Source organism: Chlamydotis macqueenii, chromosome 1 (assembly GCF_036417535.1).
Source record: "Chlamydotis macqueenii isolate bChlMac1 chromosome 1, bChlMac1.mat, whole genome shotgun sequence".
Classification (NCBI taxonomy): domain Eukaryota; kingdom Metazoa; phylum Chordata; class Aves; order Otidiformes; family Otididae; genus Chlamydotis; species Chlamydotis macqueenii.
The window spans coordinates 37,066,025-37,086,594 of NC_141556.1; the positions used below are offsets into that span (position 1 = coordinate 37,066,025).

The following is a 20,570-nucleotide window of genomic DNA, read 5'->3' on the forward strand; positions in this document are numbered from 1 at the left end:
AGCTCTTCAGTGCAAGTGGTCAGTGCACTACTCCCCTATAAGGTCCAGTACGTGGAGGATCTACAGAAGCAAGGACCCAGAATGAAGGGATCTGAAACCCCATCACTGTGCTGAGTTGGTTTTTGAGGTACTGTACTCACTGGAGCTGCTGTTTGCATCACACACTGGTTTCGTGTTCTGCTTTTCAGGCACAGTGGGGTGCATTGAGCCAACAGGCAGTGTGAATGGTGTCACTGCAAGTTCAAGCCGACACCTCATTCACCCAATAAAATCTGCTTGGACTTCAAATATTTGAAACATGTTTTGGATCCGAAACACATTTTGGAAGCACTGCTGGTCTTGAGTGCAGAACTTTTTCCTTCTCCTGGGACATTTAGGCTTTTGATTTAGACATCCTGACAAATATTTAAATAATTCTAAAGAAAAGCAAGCTTTTCAAGAGGTGTTTCTCTTTGGTTTCTCTTTTTGGGTACTGCAGAGACCCATTTGCTCCCAGCTGCTGGCAGCCTTTCCTCCTCCTCTGACCCCAGCCTGTCCCCAGGTAGCAGCAGAAAGGCCACATACTGAAGCCAGCACAGTGTTTCACCACTTCTCCGTCATTTTCAGGCATGTGTGCCAAGAAGCAGTGGGTCACCAAGAGTGCCTGGCACTTGAGCTTATCCCTCTAGAGCTGGTGGGAGGAGAGGGGTCCCTTCTGCAAAATGTGTACTTAAAGCATAGGCTGGCCTCTCCTTCCTCCTCAGCCATAAGATCCTGCAAGCATACACCAGGAGAGAACGTATTAGAAAGGACTTGTGAGGCTGTCCTTCATAAACATCTGAACTGCTCATGAGCTGCGGCTTGGCCAGACAGAGCATGTGTGCTAAACTCTCTGAAAAAATTCACATTTCCATGGAAAGATTTGTGCAACAAGGCTGTTCCTGTCCTCTTAAGGGCTATGTGGAAAGAGATTAAAATGCAATTTCTGTAACAAGCATAAATAATAGAATATGTTGTTCTAAGCCAAAAATATAGTGGTTTTTTTCCCCCCTAACTTTAAATGGTGATGGTTCATTTATAGAATCACAAAATCATAGAACAGTTTGGGTTGGAAGGGACCTTTAAAGACCACCTTTAAATGATGCCCCACTCTTGGAAACATTCAAGGCCAGGTTGGACAGTGCTCTGGGCAACCTGATCTGTTTGGAGATGTCCCTGCTCCTTGCAGGGCAGTTGGACTAGATGGTCTTTAAAGGTCCCTTCCAACCCAAACCATTCTATGATTCTACAAAGCATCATCTGAGCAAATCTTGCTGGCACAGTTTAGAGCTGGAGTGGGTGTAGCTGGTCTAATCACAGCCTAAGGTTTGGGAATGGCCTTGGCTAATCGTAGCACCTCATCACCTCCCCGAACATGAAGTCATATTCACACTGCAAGTCCTGTGGGATTTAGTAGGATTTAATCCCTGTTATGGATGAGAGCACTTTTGGCTGATGCAGTTTCTCTATATTCAAGCTGAAATGATCGCAAGACCCAGAGCTGCTGTGAAGCTGTGGCTCCAAGCGATGTCTCGACACCCCCGGATGCAGTGTTGTGTGCAGGGTGGGCATCGGAGAAATCTTTGTGTAACTTCAGGCCGTTTCAGGCAGCTCTTGCTCTGCTGCTGCCAGATCTCCCCTTAGTATCTGCAAGTAGGATTTTTTTTCCATAGTAGGCAAACTCAGTAGAACAGGTGATGTAGAGAATTGAGAGGGAAGGAAAGGGAACAAATCTGTCCAGCAGAAGCAAAGCTGCAGTGTTTGAACTAATAACTCCAGGCCTGGCCAAAGCTTTGAGCCTGGCTTTTGGAGTTTGAATCTTACAGGCAGTGAGTCATCTGGAACAGCTTTGAATTTTTTTCTTTATCATTTTTTTACTTTAATATTCCTTGAAATGCAGCTGAAGCTGGAAGAAGAATAACTGGATCATGCATTCACACCACATGAGGAAAGCGTGCCGGGTCCCGGCAGCCAGTGCTGCCTCCAGATCAGGGACACCCCGTGAGCATCACCGGGTGTGCACGGCGGTGCCGGTCCCCTGCTACCCCAGTGGGACAGCTGCAGAGCTTGATTTGCAGGTGGTAATGAAGTTATGCTGCTAATTCATGCGTAGCACAAACAAGAAAAGGCCCAAATTCTTTCCAGCTCCCGAAGAGTCAAGTGAAGAGGCATTAAAAGTGCTATATTTTAAATCAAGCAGCATAGCTGGAGTTAAGAGGATATTAACCTAGACTGTAAATTAAAAAAAAAAGCATGTGCATGGGGTCGCTAAGGGCAGCAGTACAAAAAAGGCAGGTCCCTCAGGGCTCTGTCTCTGCTTTCTTTCTGTGCCTTATGTATTTGTCCTTTGAACTTTTGGGCACACCTGGACTTAGCAGGATGCTAATATTAGATACCCAAATCATCAAGCACTATTAGAAGCACTTTACAAAGCTATAATTTTGTCAGTTGCTTAAACTGGGATTTCTGGGATAGAGCTATAGTGATTTAACATTTTATGTTCCTTTACGAGTTTTGATCATCTCGCAGCTGCTGCACACAAGCGCAACTTTCGGCATCTGTCTGTCTAGCTGAAAACTTTCCAAATGTTGTTAAGAAGGTAGTTTCTGTCCAGCCTACTGTAGTAGATTGGTATTTTGACTTTTCTTGTTGTTTTTCTTTAACTGATTTTAATCTATGGCACATACATGTGCTTTTCCCATACATATGCCCTATCCAGTAAGAGGATGTGATAAATTCTGTAGTTCACTTTTTAATGGCAAAATTGCTTCCAACTTTCTACTGGATTTGTTCGGAGGAATTGATGTCTTCTTTTAGCATTGTCAGCTATCACGGACTTTGACTTAAAACTTCTCTGACATGGAGGACTGCCTCTACACAGGAAACTTTGTGCTCACACTGGCATTAAAGTGATGGAAAATTTGCGTGTAGAAAGTTGATGTTATTGAAGAAAAAAGAGTTGTGTTACAGTGTGCACTTTGAGGAATATTTTTTTTCCCTTTTGTAACCTTCCTGACTATATTTTACTCATGATTATGATCTTTCCAAAGTCAGCGGTGAAACTCAGAAAACCAAGCAGCAGCATTTAGTGTCACAAGCAGCAAAATAAATGACTCCATATAAAATACACTTGCTGTTTTTTAAGGAAGCACTTTCTAAGAAATTGACAGGAGCACAAAATGTTCAGCCAAAATATCTGAGGAATTTTAAGTAAGAAATTTCTGTGCTTTTTACTGTAGCATGTGACCAATGGCTTCAGCCAATCTTTGTTACAGAAAGAGCAAAAAGCTAGCAAATGTAACATCCAACTTTATAAACAGCTGCTGGGGCATCCCTGTAGATAAAGAGCACTTACACATCTAACCTCAGCCTAATATTAATCTCCTCCTTTCATCGCTTTGAAGGAAAATATCAAAAAATGTTTTCATCCTAAACATCTTCCCTAGGTTTTCATCACCCAAGTGTCATCTTCTGTGCATCAGACTCCTCATTTTCACTCTTCTTTTGACTTGAAGAGGGTGCTTCTGGGAGAGGACTAAACCAGGACAGAGGCTGAGCTCTGTTCCTGCCCCACAGGCCCCTTTGCTGGTCCCGGTGAAGGGAAAAGCCCAGCTCACCCCAGCAGCTGGTATTTTTGCCACCTGACAGCCCCATGTCGCGGCCTCCCCCCAGCCCCTTAGGAGGTGGGGGAGGTGCTGGGCGTCCCATGGGAGGTGTGAGCCTGTGGGCTGGGGGACCACCACTTTGGAGCCCGGCAGTCGTAATTTTACACACATCCACAGTAAGAAAGCTCCTTCTTCAGCAATCCTCAGCTGTTTTTCTGCTGCCCCTGGGAAGGGTATCAGGCAAGTGGCCAAACCATCTTGTTCAGGCTGTTTCTCATTATCACCCTGGGTGTAACAGGGGGTTGACCTGGCCCTGCCCCTCCTTCCCCAGCCATGTTTCCCCCTACACCGGACCCAGAAGGCTGCATCCAAGCATGGCAATAGGGAGGCTGGTCTCCCCTCGGATCAGGCTTGCTGGGCAGTATCTACAGTCCCACCACACGAAGGACTACATACAAATGGGTCCTTAGAGAGCTGTCCTTCTGCTCTCTGGCCTAAGCAAGTCTTTTTATTTCGATTACGGGTCCATTGATTAAATAAGACCAGCAAGGTCAGGTTAATAAACTAGAGTTTTTCCTTTGTGACTCAAAACCTCTCATTCATTAAGATTAATTATATGCCCTAAATTCTGTGTGATTTTTTTTTTAATCTCCCAGATAATAAGGTTCCCAGAACTGCAGTACAGCAAGGATCAGTAATAATTTGTCAAAGTGGATATTGTTCTTCAGCGCAGATAGAAATAATTTTCATTGCTTCCCAGCCACAGCACATCACCAGCTGCGTGGCCCTTGACTGTCACAAGAGTCAGCACCCAAACCTTCTGCTGTCTGAACACAGTGCAACACGGGAGCATCACCACTGAACAGGAAACACCAGCAGGGCTGGACTCTTACCTGCTTGGACAGAGGCTCTGAGGAGAAGGTTCTGGGCACTGGAGGTGCCACGAACAGGGCACACCAGCTTGGTGTGGATGGCTGGCAAGGCAGGGAGGGAAGGAGGATGTGGTGGAGGGCAAATACAGGGGGAAAAACACGCGCCCTCCAGTGCTATCCCCTCCTTTGCAAAGACATAATAAATTGCTCTTCTGAAATACTTGTAAGAGCTTTGGGGCTAAAATACTCTCTGCTGAGCCTGATGCAGCAACACTCAGCAGCAGGGAAGCAGAGATGGGGAAACCAACTCCACTCTGCTCTGGAGAAGCCATCATTCCAACCCAGCGCTGACGAGACCGGGGCAGGCCACACAAAGCAGTAATCAAAAAAAGTAAAGCAGCATCTTTATTTTATACATAACTGTCAGTATTAAAAGTTTATTACATAAGAGCTGGTTTGTTTACAATATATTATATTGCTTCGAGCTGATGCAGAAAGTTCATACGTTATAGTTCTACTTTGTTTACAATATATTACGTTGGTTAAATGACACCACTGCAGTGTATTTTTAATACACAGTACTTTGCAAAACTGTAAGGTCAAAAATAAAATTGAATTGAGTTATTCAGATTTTAAATTAGGCAACTGATTTATTTTATTTATTTTTCTTTGGGAAAAGTCTAAATACACAATAGCAAAACTGTAAAATGCACCTTTCCTTTGTCTTGGGTGATTTAAATCTCTAGTCACTGAAATGTTTCAGGTTAGCATCTACGAGCTTTCTGCTTGAATATTGCTACTTAATTTTTGGAAAACATTTGCAGCTATATAATCAAAAAAGGAAGTTTAAAATAACTGAAGTATAGTACAAAACACCATCCAAAGCACTGAAAGAAGAAGCCTATATAATCATGCTATAAAAGTATTTATAAAAGTTAAAAGGAATAGTAAATATCAGCTCAGTGGTTTATAACGAAGCTAATAAAATTCCAGCCGGTAATCTTAACTGTAATGAACAGCGTTTTAACATTCAATCCATGAGAGGTTAATGAAGGCTATGAACTTTGTGTAACACGAACTCTTTCAGATGTTGGAGTTCACCAGATATAATTGGATTCGGGTGGAGCATGCCTCTCCTCGGCCTTTTTTGGCAAAGGCGTGTGCTGCCTGTGCTTGCTGCCTGCTGGCCTCAGGGCGATCAGACCGCTGGCTCCGTACCCTGGAAAATTATCCAGTTCAAGAGAAAAGAAACCACAGAAGCAGGCTCGCGATCCATTGCTAATATTTCAAGTGGAAACAGTCTCCCCCGTTTGAACAAAGGATTTCACTACGCTTTACACAAGTGCTCGCCCCTCTCCGTGCCCCCCAGGATGGATGAGGTGCTGGCAGATGGGCTTAATTGGGGAAAGATGCTCTTGCCTCGCCAGGGAGCCCCTGGGACCATCAGGGCACCCAGGCTGTCACTCAGCCCTGGCTTCACACGTGCACAGCTCATGTTGCATGAGCGAGAGTCACACCGACCTGTCAGCGACAGGGTCTAAAGAGGGGTGTAAGCATCCTACCCCCTCAGGGAGAATCTGCACCAGCTACCTGAGCTTGGCTTTGGTTTATGGCTGAATGCAAAGAGAAAGAACGGCAGTGACAACAAACACCTAGGGGGAAAAAAAGCAGTCTGGAACATGCTTAGCAGAGCTGCTCTGTTGTTGAAAATGAAAATGAACAATAAAAATGGAATTCAAAGTATCATATTGTAATTATTTATAGTTTCATTTACCTATCTCATTACTTAAATCTTGTGGAAATGATGTTGAAAGACTGAGTCTCAGGTTCAATTAACCACTTCTTTTTAAGAAAACAGCTTTACCAAGGAACCATGGATTTGATGGACTATGAAGCAAGTCTCTTAAATTAACTATAAATCTCCTCTCAAGATCAGGAGATGTTTGGTTTTAGCTGAAAAGAGTGAATTGCAGTGCATGCTGACTCGTATGTGCACTTAAAATGGGGGTGAATTTTACCCAAATGACCTATTCTCAGTTTCTTTGCTGAATACAAAGAGAGTTTTGCAGCGCTCACAGCACAACTGTACCTAAACTCAAAGTAATTAAGGATGCAACACCTTGGAGCTGACAATAATGTGTCATGATAACATGGCAGTTAGGAGTTTTGGTTTTGTTGTACAGGTAATTACTTCTTTGGGGATGGTCACCCATAGTACATTTTGGTTTTTCACCTGCTATCTAAGTTCCTTATAAGAAAAGTATTACAAGAAGAGAAAGTTCATTTTGAAGTTCATACTGATTTCCATTTTTATAACCATAATTTATATTAATGGTATTTGTCCTTCAAAGAATGACATAAATACTTAAACATAGATCCACTAGCTAACAGCAGAAAAGTGGACTCTCCAAACCTAATTTTCACAACATAATGCATTTTAGTTAGATAATACTAATTTTTAAATGAAACTATATTTATTCTAATATACTTCAATGTGATACAAATCACAGGCATCAACAGCATTTAATAAAAACAAAGATTCAGTTGATACTGAAAGGTAAGGTTCACATTTCTTAGGGCTAATTGATGGGTTTCATAGCTGCAAATTTCAACTTTTTTATAACTGCCACTTAAAATATTAAAGGTGAATCATTAGCTAACAGTGTTTAAGATAAACATTAATATCTCATGGGAGAATGTACAGAATGTCTCTTGAAGATCTACTGTTACAGCACTATTGTATGTGAAATATAAAATTAAATCTGAAATTGTTTCCGGATACATCCAATTGTATTTCTAATAATTTTACAGCGTTATTTTAAAGCCACTGAAATTATCAGTTGCCTCACGGGGTGTCAAATGGATCAACAAGCACAACAGAAATTCATTTTAAGGACTTTAACTTTGCTTTGGGACAATATCTTTTGTAGCCTGTGGAGCATGGGCAAGAGGAGGTGAAAACTTGAAAGTCAGTAAGCATACATCTTACGTAACTCTTCAAATTTTCCCCAAAGTTTCTAAAGATCACTTCATTTTTTTTCTAAGTTTTAATCAGCTTCAAAACCTGTCAGAGTTTTATTTCTAAAAATGCTTACCCAACATTTTAAAGCCAGCTGACATTACTGAGGAGTACTAAAGGACTTTCCTTCCATACCATGGGTGGAAGACATATAAGGTCATCTAGAAATCTTGTTGATACCAGATTCTGGAATGTCTAATACAAGGATGATCTTGGTAAAACACTTTTAAATGATTCTGAGGTTTTTTAAGGTAGTCAAAAGTATGGAGTGTCGAAAATTTTCATTTTATAGTTTAGTTTAAAGATTAAAAAAAAAAAAGAAGTATGGTATCATTAATGATGCTGGAAAGGCTCTTGAAGAATTCATTTCTGTATGGCATTGGATGTGTAAGACCCCCAATACGGACTCTCGGGGTTTGTTTCTCACTTACTTTTATTGCAGTGCCTTCCGTGCCAGCCTTCTTTGCACTGGCATTTGTTGGGCTCAACACAGGTGCCGTACAGGCCACAGCCGGGTTCGCAGACAGCTGTAAGAAAGCGAGCGCATATGTCTGACCTTTTGACATTTCATCCAGAGACAGAGTTGCATATTTGCTTTCCCTGGTCTTCCTCACAATGGGTTGGTCCTGGCACGGGCTGGGGCTCTTCCAGTAAATCTGTGGCTTTGCACTGAGTGTGTGCAGAGCCCCGAAACAGTTTCTTCCCCTTCACCTGCAAGTCTGCCTCAGGCTCTGGCAGAGAGACGCAGGTGGAACAGCCACGCTGAGCACCCCCCAGAACCAATGGGACGGGAGAGTAGCCCCCAGCATCCCTCCCACACAGTGTTCCTGTTGGTTTTTAATATTGCAATGTATTGCAATATCAATACATTGCAATGTATTGATGTTTTATTAAGCATTTCTCTGTTACTAAACTGCTATTACTGAGCTAACACATTGCTGTTTTATAGAAACTCAGATTACAGAAGAGACTGTGGACAGGCTTTTGTAAAACATGTTTCTGGTTTCATAATTCCCTTAAGTCTGGTGTATGCTGTATATCCAGAAAGTAAATTAACCTGAAATACTTTGACAACAAACAATTAGTGCTGACATTATGTAAAAAGACACTGTACAGCCAGCTTGATGCTCCTACAACAAGGACTGATGGAGTGGCTTTGGTACTTACGCTTTGAACACAGGTCTCCCTGGTAGCCTTTGGAGCACTTGCATTTATTCTTACCAGTACATTTGCCTCCATTTCGACAGGGCTGATGGCATTTACCTAGAAACAGAAAGCACAAAAACAATGGCCTTAGTCCCCTGCGCCTACTGGAGACAAGCGTCTGAGAAGCTTGCTTTGTGCCCCAAAACCTCATCAGATGCTGGCGTTAAGAGTGTACACTGTGGATCTGTCAGGAAGACCCTGCTGCAAGTCTGTGCTTCCAATGTACACACGTTCTTCTGCTTTGAAAATATGACAATAATTTGGCATGGCCAAAGCCCGTGTGTCCACGTAGCTTTTGCCCAGACGTGTGCCACTCAGCATCCACAGAGTCCCCTCCCGCTCTCCTCACCCTTCATGGGGGAGGCAGCAGCATCCAGACTTCATGTCTGCCAAGAGTGGGATCCATACACGGGGGGCACAAGCAGAAGAAAATCTGGTGGCATCCAAGAGAGATTTTAAGCACTTGGAAGCTCAGGAAGTGACTGCTGTCCGGCTGCTGTTTGCAGACTGAATAGATTGGCTGGGCTGGTCAGCTCGCAGCTGTGGATGGTGCCATGATGCCTGTTCCACACCACAGCTCAGAAACTAAAGGCACATTAAAAAAACATGCCCTTCTTTCCTGTTTGCAAAGAACAGAGCCTAACAGTAATTAGAACTGGCAGACATTTTTTGAGGCTTTTGGTCCGTAAATTACTTTGCCTCACATTCACACTTTGCCAGAGGAAGAGGCTGGGTTGGGCGGCGCTGTTGTAGGAAGGTTTGTTTGGCCCTGAGGGTGGTAGGAGGGCCACGCTGATGGAGGAGACCCCCACTCAAGTTCCTGATGGGCCTGTGTCACACCAAGGACCTTCCTCAAACTTAACGACAATTCTCCCATCACCAGACTGTCAACTTCTTCAAATTTGTCTGTATTATTGGATGAGTTAAATCTTCACTCATCTCTAGCGAAAGTGAGCACAGCGCCCACCAGCTGGGTCACCCCCAGGCTGAGGGAGGGTCACTGCCTCAACTCTCTCACAAACTACACCCTCAGCCTCTTGCCTCCTCGGTGGCCCTACGTACCACTGCAGCTTTCCTCACTGCAAAACCTCATCCAAAACCTTTTTCCATCTTTTCTAATCCCACAGCATTTTCTAGACTATTCAGAAAAAAGGAAAAAAAACCCCAACCCTTTCTAGATTTAGCACTAATATTTACCTGAATCTGTGAGCAAACAAAAACTGGAACCTGGGGCAAAAAACTGCTTTTCTTTTTTTAAAAAGAAGGAAACTGAGACCTGCATATGATAATTTCAGCATCAACACTGGCTTGCTATGCTGAACAACTCAGCAAATGCATTCATCTCCTGATCACAGCCTTCCCCCGTGGGAGCTTAATACCCCAGGTACCCTGGCAAACTTCTGTGATGCATGTATGTATTGTCACTATAAAAGAAACATTTGTTCCTAATGTGCATAATTATTTTAATAGCCCAGAAACAAGCTTCATAGCTGTGCTAAGGCGAGTTTCTGCAAAAGCACAATTTCCTCACAGGAGCCTCTGGAGAGGGAACCTTTAGGTATTCTAATTAGCAAGTATTTGCATTCCAAGTAATTAATGACCCAAAGGAGCAATGCTAAGGAAGGCCACAAATTTTCCTAGTTCTTGAAGTAAATCTGGAGAATATGGGTCAAGGGGTGTGATACCAACTTCCACTGAGCTGTATTAGGTAAACATTTGGCTCAGCACAGCTCAATTAACTTTGGTCTAAAATATATTCACAGAACAAAGGAAAGAGTAATATCTCTCTCTGTTATTGACTGAGAAATGGAAAAAGCTACAAAATGGTGACAAATGGAGGAGGAATCAAAAACAAAGTAAAACTCTCTGGACTCAAACTGAAACACTAATTAGAGACAATGCATAACTATAGCTACAAAAAATCTGGAAGACTGTGAATGCTCGTTAGTATTGTAGACTGAGTCCAGTACATTTCCCAGGAGTCTTAGAGAGTCATTCAGTTATTAGACAAGCACTAAAAATCTTTAAACAACATTAAAAACAAAACCCCAAACTTTGCAGTTTTCAGAAGATGGCTTTCTGCCTGATGAAAGGTTTTCTCCCCTGTTATTTCAGGACTCCCATGATTGAATGTAGCTGGCCCTGGATCTAAGAAAAGAGAATGAGTTGTGTTTCTCCTCTAGTGTTTCTAAGCTTCATCTAGCATTTCTTGTAGTCTTCCACTGTTGTGCTGGCAGTAGGTGGTAGCGGCCATCAGTCAGTCTAACAATTACCATCTCAGCTTTACAAAAGCAAAGGCAAGTGCTTAGCTTTCCTTGCTCTCATCAACATTATCTCAGTTTAGCTCTCAGCATATTCTGATCCTAAATTTTTTTTTCTTTTGTACAGAAACTAGTTTACTGCCTGTACTTTAATTCATTTAATTTGAGTTGCACGGGTAAGCCTTTGCAAGGAGCCAAAGTCAGTTGTACCTATCTCAAGTAGAAGTAAACAACAATGAGCTAAAGAGCCCCTGGGACAGGCCAATTAAGTGGAGCAGCCTTAATTATATGTGCTGTAATATCAGTTCTAAGAATTGTCCTCAAAAAAACCACTACTGACATAAAATATATGCTTCTCAAACTTTGAACCAAACCTTATTCATCATCTGAGAAGTATCAACAAAGTTGACTTCTTGAGGATTGAAGAAAGAAATGAGGTTCTGTCAGAGTGTCAAATTTGAACTTGATGTAAGCACACCATTGTTCTTGCTGACATCTGATATAAATTTATATCAAAGGGCAATTTTTATCATATATCATATCATATATAATGTATCATATCACATATCACCATTATTAATAACAATAAAGATTTACTGCTTCTGTTTGGCTCAAGTTTTGATTAGGAGAAGGAGTTGCAAAATGCCTTGTAATGCATAGAGATATGGTGAAACATTTAAATAATCTACCCTTTATCTACACGTAAATACTGTGCAAAATGTAGGTCTATGGTATCTGTGCTCTTTCTTTGCACAGTAGTTCATTTATTGTCCTGTATTGGCATTAGAGTTCATTTCCATGTTTTTCCAAAGTATTTGATGACACAAATTTCCTAACTGTGAGAAGAGCCTGTCCCTACTGATGCATATTAAGAAATCAACTGTTAGATATCCCAGACTAAATGCTGCTCTCCATGCTCCTGTGACGGCACTGGGGAATGTCAGTAAGATTACTTACAGCAGGGGAAGCTCCTCACAGAGTGTCCTGTTAGAGGCTTTAAGCTCAGAAAGAATGACTCTGGTGTACATTCTCAAAACTGAAATGCTCATACTCTATTCAAGTGTGGGGAACTATAGAATCAATCCAATTTAACAGAGATGTGAGAAAACTCTTCTTTTAGTGAGATCAAATACCTGACAGCTGACCTCACAGGTCTGTTCCAGCCTGCTTGTATCTCCATCCTCAACTTTACCCAGCACACTTAGATCAACCATGAACTAAAATATTTTGAATTGCTTTGATGCCAAACTTCTGAAAATAGCAAGTCTTTTTATGTTTGTGACATGGATTTTCAAGTTGCCATGTGAATGCAACTTAATACATTAAGTGAAAGCTCTCAGTTCTTACAATTCAGTCTTCCCTTTACCCTAAACCTTTCTACTCCCAGCTTATAGTAGACCTTTCAGAGGTGCAGGCTCAAACCTAATCTTCTGTGCCCAAGTGTGAATTGCCATAACTTTTGAGAATAGCTGCTCCACATGGGCTTGGCACAGCAGCACATCTGCCTGCCACAGAGCATTGCTTGCATACTTATGGCTTGAGGGTTGTTACCAAGCCCAGTTACTAGTAAAAACAAAATAAGGTAGAGGATGAGATGGTCTAGTAATGAGTCAAACTTATCAGTAGAAAACTCATTTGAAGGCATGAGGCATGTGACTCTCCAAGGCTCCCAGCCTGCTGCATGAGACCGCTGCTGTGAGCCCAGCAGAGGCAGGTAGCACTTCATCATTCAGACATCAACACTAGAGTAAGTTGACGTAAGTGCAAGCAAGTACACAGAGATGCTACTCACTGATTTCACACTGGTCTCCTTCATAGCCCGAAGGACAAATGCATTTTCCCAGATAGAAACATGTTCCTCCATTGAAACAGGTTGTCGTACAGTTCGCTGAAACAAAGAAACAGTCCCTAATATGAACTCAGTCTGACTTGGCCTTAACGTTTTAATCATAAACATTGAATAGGTTTTAAGAAGTTGCATTAAGATCTTTTAATCTGGTTTACAAAAGAAGACTGAAATGTGTTTTTTCCTACATAATGCTCTACAGGGGCACACACACAAGTCAATAGAAAAAGACAAGTGAACAACACAGCAATGAGATCCTCATGGGACAGATTGTGTCACATCTTTATCAATCCTCACACGTAAAGCTTGTGGAAGGATCAAGTTATTATCGCTACTGAAACTGCCAGTGTCGGGCAAATGGAGCACAACCTAGGACTGGAAGAGAAGATACTTCACTACAGTTCTTAATTAATACCTTGACTAGAAATAAACCTTTCTACGTTTTTGCCGTGTCTCTCACCTGCCAAATTACTTACATCACGTTAGATGTGACTTTTCACCAAACAGCTGGGATTCACATTAATCCTTCAAGACATTGGGAGCATTTCATTACAGTGCATTTTTGAAACATTTTATAAATGCAGTAAAGGTCTCATCAAGGACTAGATACAAGTCAGAAGGACACTGACCACAACAATTTGTGCTAAAGGCCTGGGAAGATTCCCATTATTTTGCTGGAAAGTCCACTAGGACCTTTTGCATTTAGACTTTACTTCATATAGCTCTGCAACACTAAATGCAGCATGATGTTCTGTAATCTGCTCTGTCATGAGAAGGTCAGTTAAATGTCTGCAGGAAACTACTTGTTTTTTTCTATGTGGTAGTTTGGACTGCACCAAATTACCGTTCTGAACAACTGATTGCTCTTTTTTATCCTTCCTGAGCCACAATGCAGCAACAAAAAATGAATAGTCTGCTTATTTTTTCATGTGTCCAGATGAAGTATGTTAATGTGCTAATTAGTAAAACCTATTTTTCTCCAATAAACTAAATTTCAAATAGAGATTTTTTTTTTCCTATGTCAGAAATATAAGTGAATTTTGTGGTAGGTCCAACAGCTTTCAGGGGAACAACTAAAGCGATTATTTGAATTACCCTTCACAGAGCTGGTACACAGGGATGCCTGCACATCCAGCTGTGAAAGCTCTGCAAGTCCCTACATTCTTCCAGCAGCTGCCAGGTTGTGCTAGAGCATCTATCTGAAGAATCACAAAACTTCTAAAACTTACTTCACCACTTGCCTGACTTCCCAAAGTCCACTCCTGGAGGGGAACAAACACAGGTGAATAAAGACAGGCGGCGGGATACGGAGCCTGGGGGGTTTTAGCTGACAGTTACCTTTGTCACAGTTGATGCCGTAGAACCCCGGGGGGCAGATGCAGAGGCCGGGTGTAATGCAGAGCCCACCATTCATGCAGCGAGGAGCACACAGCGCTAAGAAGCAGGAACAACAGAAAAAAATATCCCTGGGTGGATAGCAACTGGCTCTTTGAACACACAGCACATTGACTCCTTAAGCTACTTTTCCTCCTGCTGAATGTAACAAGTCACCTTTGCAAAGCATCGTTCTTACGGGCTTAAATCAACTGCATCGCTGGTTTGTATCTGGCAATTTGCATATAGTGTTACTAAAAAAGTGAAGGCTAAATTTAAATTCAAATCTGGTTTCATATATAAGGAGGAATTGCCTCTTGTACAGTTTAATTCCAAACTGGGGAGAGCAAAGTGCCCACCTACATCCTCTGGATATTTCAAATCCCCCCAGACCAGTCCTCTCTATAACCAAACTCTGGTGCTGCAGCTGGTGCCTCAGCGTTGCAAACAGGACTGTCTCTTTAGGTGCTGTGCTCAGAGGTGTCAGTAATTCAGTGCGGTTCCCAGGCAGGCTTCACTACAAACCCTCCCTTCTGTCTCTGCCTAGCTGAGCATAAGCACAGCTACCTAATTTAGGCCACGGGAGCCTGCCGTGTGGCCTGGTTTGGTGGCCCAACTGTCCTGCATGCGCCCCGTGAACCTTCTCCAGAGCCCCTGCGCTCTCCCAAGACTTCTCTGCAGCTGTGGCCACCCCACAATGCTTTGTTTCATGGTTGCCCACAACTGGTATGTGCAGCAAGGCTGGGTCCCGACTAGCAAGTTAAACAGCACCCAGGGAACAGGGCCAAGTAGGGGCACAGGATCATCTACCTTGTGAAATTGTTGGTGCCATTCCTGGCACAACTTTGTCCCTAGCCGACCGGCAAACCCTCCCGGGCATGGCCCTGGGGTGAGCAGCAGCCACAGGCTCCTCACAGCAGGGAGTTTGGAGGGTGTTTTTTTTGGAGGGTAAGAGAGTTTATTAAATATATGAATGCAACTGCACCATGCCAGTTGGCCTCCAGGCCAGAGAACAGTCCATGATCCTTTGTACTTAATATCTGGGATGTGGCCAGAGTGTCTGGGAGCTCAGTGAAGGATGGCATTGGAATAGGATGCCTGTGGGGATGGTCTGCTCCATCTCAAGTCACTCGGGGGAAGGGTCTGCCACTGAAGGAGGTGAAGGAAGAGACAAGAAGAAGAGCTAGTTTCCTCACCAAGTCATGCCAATTTCCTGGTCCCTCACTCCTGGAAACGTCATTTGGGGCTATTAGTCACTAATGGAAACAAAAACTGGACTCTCTCCCTCATCTTCCCATCTTGTCAGCCTGCCTCCAAATTAAATTTTATCTCCAAATTAGATATTATCTCCAAATAAACAAACATAGAACAACAAAAGTCCTGTGTTTTGTTTTCCAGCTATTTCTCATTACCAGAAGAATTTTATTTAATCCTTTTGCCAGAGAGAGTCCCTGTGATTAAGGAACACTTAACTATTGTGTTAAGTTTTTGTTAAAAGCAAGAGAGAAAACATCTCTATTGTAAGCAATTGATGTTTCCATTAGACCACGGATGATGATAGCAATTCTCTTACTTGTGTGGACTCAAAAGATATGAAATACTCAGAGTAGGTAATTCTTATTTTTAGGAGAGGCTACAGTGCAGTAGCTAGAGTTTTTGTGAGATTATGGTAAAGAAAATAGTTGAAAATATTTTTTTTAAATTACCTTTTTCACAGTGAGGCCCGTAAAACCCATCTGGACATTCACAGACATGCCTTTCGTTGCAAAACCCTCCGTTTCTGCATCCTCCTGGACACTCCGCTTCATAAAATATAATGACAATCTTAATTGAATATTAGAGATTTCAGCTGTCAGCTAACTTTCAGTAGGGTTAATATACTCCTTTTACACAATAGTAAAAATATTTGCTGACAGACAGTCAAATACTGGTAGAAATGGAAGTTCAGCTAAGACCTCCTCAAGAGAAATGAGTTTGGGTTTTGTTAAGTCTACAAATAGAGGTTTGATCACACGTTCAGATAAATGCACGGTGTGCCTGTTGACATATGGTACATTTCCATTGTTCTGCTGTTTGGTAAGTGCAGGAGCAACGTGGATGATCTGCACAATCCAGCACTTTCTCCTCTGTGCAGAAAGAAGCAGGCAGCCAGTGCAGGACTTGCATCGCTGGTTAGACCTGCCCTCAGTATGCAGGACCAGTTCTAATTTCTGCAGCCTTAATTAGACTGCACTGCAACTTGCATTGCATTAATTACTACATCTGTTACTACTGAGGTGACAAAGTGATGAAATTTGTATTCACATGAAAGAGTAAGCTTCAAGGCTAGATGAAAGAAGGTCAGAAAGGAAGATGAAAGCATTCCTGCACAGTGGTCCTATATCATCATCCAACTCATTCACATCTCAACTATTGATCAAACACTGGTTAAAGCATTTGGCAACACTGGCTACATTATACAAGGACCAAGAAATACCTCTGGGTACCATCACCACCATCAAAACGCCAGAGTCTATCAATCAAGAGGCAAAATAAATTGAACCCTGTAGAACTCCATGAAAACATGATTGCTGGGTAGAAAACCAATTGCTCAAAAATACCTTCCTAGATCTCTCACAGAGAAGATGGCAGAGTAAGCAGGAGAGGCTGCCTACTCCCATTAGAAGAAGCGAACATCACTTGTGATCAGTGGCACCAGTGCCACAAGGCAGCTTTAGCAGAGAAGGAGTGACCTTCTCAGTGCGATGCTATGCCGCATGACACCGGGAATGACAAGGTTCAAAAAACTCTGAGGTAGACCGATACTCTGACAGCAATCTTATTGCAGCAGTCTCAACCTACACTCAAAGGCAAACTGTATTAGACAGCAAGTGGCTGCAATGTTGGCATCATGACTCTTTTTTTTTTCTGTAGTGTAACAGTGCTGTAAACATACGTGACTGACAACACCTGCCAACAGCATCCTCACTTCTTCTCCACTGCCTTGTCACCTAAATTTGTCAGGAAGTCTTGGCACCTACCGTCCCTAGGCTGTAAAGATGTACCATGGATTCATACTGATTCCCAACTGATTAATACCAGAGTTCAAATTCAAGCAGTTATAGCCTTTAAAGTGCACTTGTTTAAAGTGGCAAGGAATAACAGGATGTCTATAAATTTAGGAGGGTTAGGTTGCCTGAGACATTTTTGCAGCCCACAGAGATTCTTTGAACTGTAACTCCTGTTAATACAGAGGAAAACTTAATCCTGGAGTTAAAAAAATTGAATGATTCTTCTCCTAATATGTGAGTCAGGTGACATATCTGTTAGTTAGACTCATACACAAATAAACTTTCATTTTTGAGAATTTATCTAATAGTTGATTAAAGCCAAAGGAAACGATGGCTGCTATAGCTGTACACAGTATTCTGCTGCACTCATGTAATAGCTCTTTACTCAGTAGGATGCGAAGGGTAACTCTGAGACTAAGCAAAAGGAAAGGAAATACGATGTACTGGTCAGGTGGCTGGATATCATGTACAATTGCCAAACAAACAGGGAAGACAGAGGAGGAAAGGTTGTAATTTTAAAATGCTTTGTCATCCAAGGCCATAGATATATGAAGCAAAAAGTTTTGCTTTAAAAAATAAAGCTGTTTGCAGCAGTATTAATAGTGGTAGAGGCTTTTCGGTCTTATTTGTGTTCCAACACCGTACTCTAGGACTCTTTCTGGAAATGCTTTTATCTTTGTACTCAACTGTAGAGCTGCTATTCATTACAGAAAATGCATGCTTAAATACATACCATTTCAAACAGAAAAATAGGAAAACATAATTTTTTGTGTGGTCACCTCTTAGCCACAAGAAAGACTCTCCTCTCCCACAAAATTGCTCCCTCGCTCCCCACACTTCCTCTGGCGGGGGCCCTTCTGGATGGCCAACAATGACTGGAAACAGCAACCGGGGCCCCAGCAGGAGGAATTGGTGCTCCTTGCCATAAATTATGTCTTTCAGAGGAAGGAAACTCACCCCTACTCTAACACCAATCAGTAAGGACACTCACATGCTTCTCAGCATGTCCCAAAACTCTGCGGTTGTTCATCTGTTGCCCTCACAGATAAAGGGCAGGAGTGGGAGTTAACCCAGCAGGCACTGGAAGAGAAGATGTGAAAAGACTCCTCTGACCACCTCTAGATTTTGGGAAATCATCCTTGCCTCTTTCAGCTGGCTCTGGGAACAAAGGACTGGGACAATAATGAGCTCCAGCTTTCCCAAGAGGCCATATGATGCAATACTGCTAAATTGTTAAACATTACATCTCGTATCAAAATAGTAACAACAACAACAAGTAACAGCACAGAAAAGATAAGTTGGATGAATGCTGCTTCTAAACTGAGTTTGGAGCCCTCTGTTTAGGCCACATTTCTCCACAATACAGACCTGTAAAACTGCTTTCCCTATTAATTACCTCAACACTATTTCCAAAGTTAAGTTCAGTATCTTTGAACTGAACTGAAAATAAAAAGATAGCAAATATTTTGTGTGGTATTTACATCAGACATACAACTTTGTACACCAGATCTGATTGGTTTTACTTCCATTAAGCCCCCATTTCCCTTTCTGTTTCTCTGCCCACCTCTTCTCCCCCTCCTCCACTTTCCCGGGGCTAATCGGCTGCAGCAAGGCTTCAAAGGAGACAAACAGCTTTGCTATTTAGGTGTAGTGAGGTTTCAAAGAATAAACAGCTCCTACTCCTGCTGCTCACTTTTTGAAGCCAATTAGCTCAGAGAAAAGAGTGCAGAGAAGAAAGTATGGGACTGGGAACAAGGATTTAATAGGAGAAGAATAAAAATCTCACTCTTCGTACATCAGCCCTGTCATGGGTTAATCTGATACGATTGCACATGACATGGGATAATTGCCTTGTCTTAGATACTGATTTTTCAATTTCCAGAGCCTCAGTTTAAAGTGATTATTATAGTTCTTTGTAGTGTAACAAATCAGTCGATAAAGTCCTATTAGTGTTTATGGTTCATAGAGTGGTTGATTAAACAGGTTCCCTCCTTTCCAAGTAAACACCGTAATAACTTCATGGTGCCCTTCTACTACCAGCGCATTCTGTGCATGTTTACTGCTTGATGACTGCGAGCATTGAGGAACAGCTTCCACCACCTTCCATCCAAAATGAAGAGGTTGCCAACTGACCTCCAGAGAAGGTAAAGCCAAATTTTGGAAAAATGTTCTGATTTAGGATTTTTGCATTCTGTTTGCATGAGCAAGTTGAGATTTAAGGAACTGTTGAACTAAGGCACCAAACAGTATTTATTGAAGACAGTGTCCCCACTACAGATCCCAGAAGTTCAGTTCTCCAAATTACGTGCTACTTCTGAAACTTTAGCCTCAGTTTCTTTTCACAGGACTGGCTCTCCTTCAAGCACCACAAATCATTTGCTAAAAGGTGCTTCTCCTGTGATACTTTTCTATCAACGTTCTTGATGTGATGAGCTGTGAACAGGAAGAGAAACGCCTCCAACCCAGTCTGCTAAGGGAGACAGTTGGCAGTAGGAAAAGGCTTAGTAAACAGGTGGTAAATGAACAGCAAATCCACAGACAGAGCCAGAACAGCCTGGCATTCACTGCCATTGCTACACATTGTGAAGGCACATTATTTCCATCTTCTCTAGCCATTCTCCTGAATGAAACATAAAAAAGTTAGGTGACCAGATCTAACAGCATTTCAATACGTCCTCTTTAGCTTTACCTTGCTGACAGGTTTTAAAGAAGATGGCATTCTGGGGGGTCTGGAGAATAATATTGCCTTCTGAATTCATTATGATCACATTCACTTCAAATGCAGCAACGCCGTCTTGTTTTCCAAGGCAAGGAAATCCAACCTGAACGACTTAAAGGAGAACAATAACAATAATATTTATATTTACATGCACATATATCTATATACATATGGAAGCATATATTGAAATACTGAAAAATATAGGCAATATTTATATTTAAGCTTTAGAGTAATATAATTGACGAAAACATGTAACACAGAGATACAGAGATCACCTTATGCAGAGGTGGCTCCAGGACTGGAAGTACAGCAGCACAGGAGATGAGCCTGCGCTCGTTTACTGACACAACCCCAACAGTCTGCAGCACAGACAGAGATCTCAACACAAACACACTTTTGCTTGCAGACAAGGCAATTACTCATGTGGAGATATCTAAGGATACCCCCCCAAAAAAGCTGGAAGCCTATACTTAATTTTCTAAGCTGAACTGATCACTTCTGAGTCTAAATTTGCAGGCTCTCACACAAGTTCCGCAAAAACACCTTATACATTTTGAAGAAAAAGTTACTTCAGATATGTTTTGCTGTTTTGGATATTAC

General features: G+C 42.1%; 1 protein-coding gene across 1 annotated transcript in view; it reads right to left on the reverse strand.

The window, feature by feature from the left end:
* Positions 1–4,882: 4,882 nt before the first annotated feature.
* WIF1 (Wnt inhibitory factor 1) overlaps positions 4,883–20,570 on the reverse strand; it is a 45,018-nt gene continuing 29,330 nt past the window's right edge. Inside the window, exons 4-10 of the mRNA XM_086740028.1 lie at positions 19,941–20,081; positions 15,908–16,003; positions 14,166–14,261; positions 12,774–12,869; positions 8,682–8,777; positions 7,946–8,041; positions 4,883–5,714 (exon numbers count right to left, since the gene is read on the reverse strand). Coding sequence (XP_086596154.1) covers positions 5,593–5,714; positions 7,946–8,041; positions 8,682–8,777; positions 12,774–12,869; positions 14,166–14,261; positions 15,908–16,003; positions 19,941–20,081 — 743 coding nt within the window. The 3' untranslated portion in view covers positions 4,883–5,592. The remainder of the gene's footprint in view (positions 5,715–7,945; positions 8,042–8,681; positions 8,778–12,773; positions 12,870–14,165; positions 14,262–15,907; positions 16,004–19,940; positions 20,082–20,570) is intronic.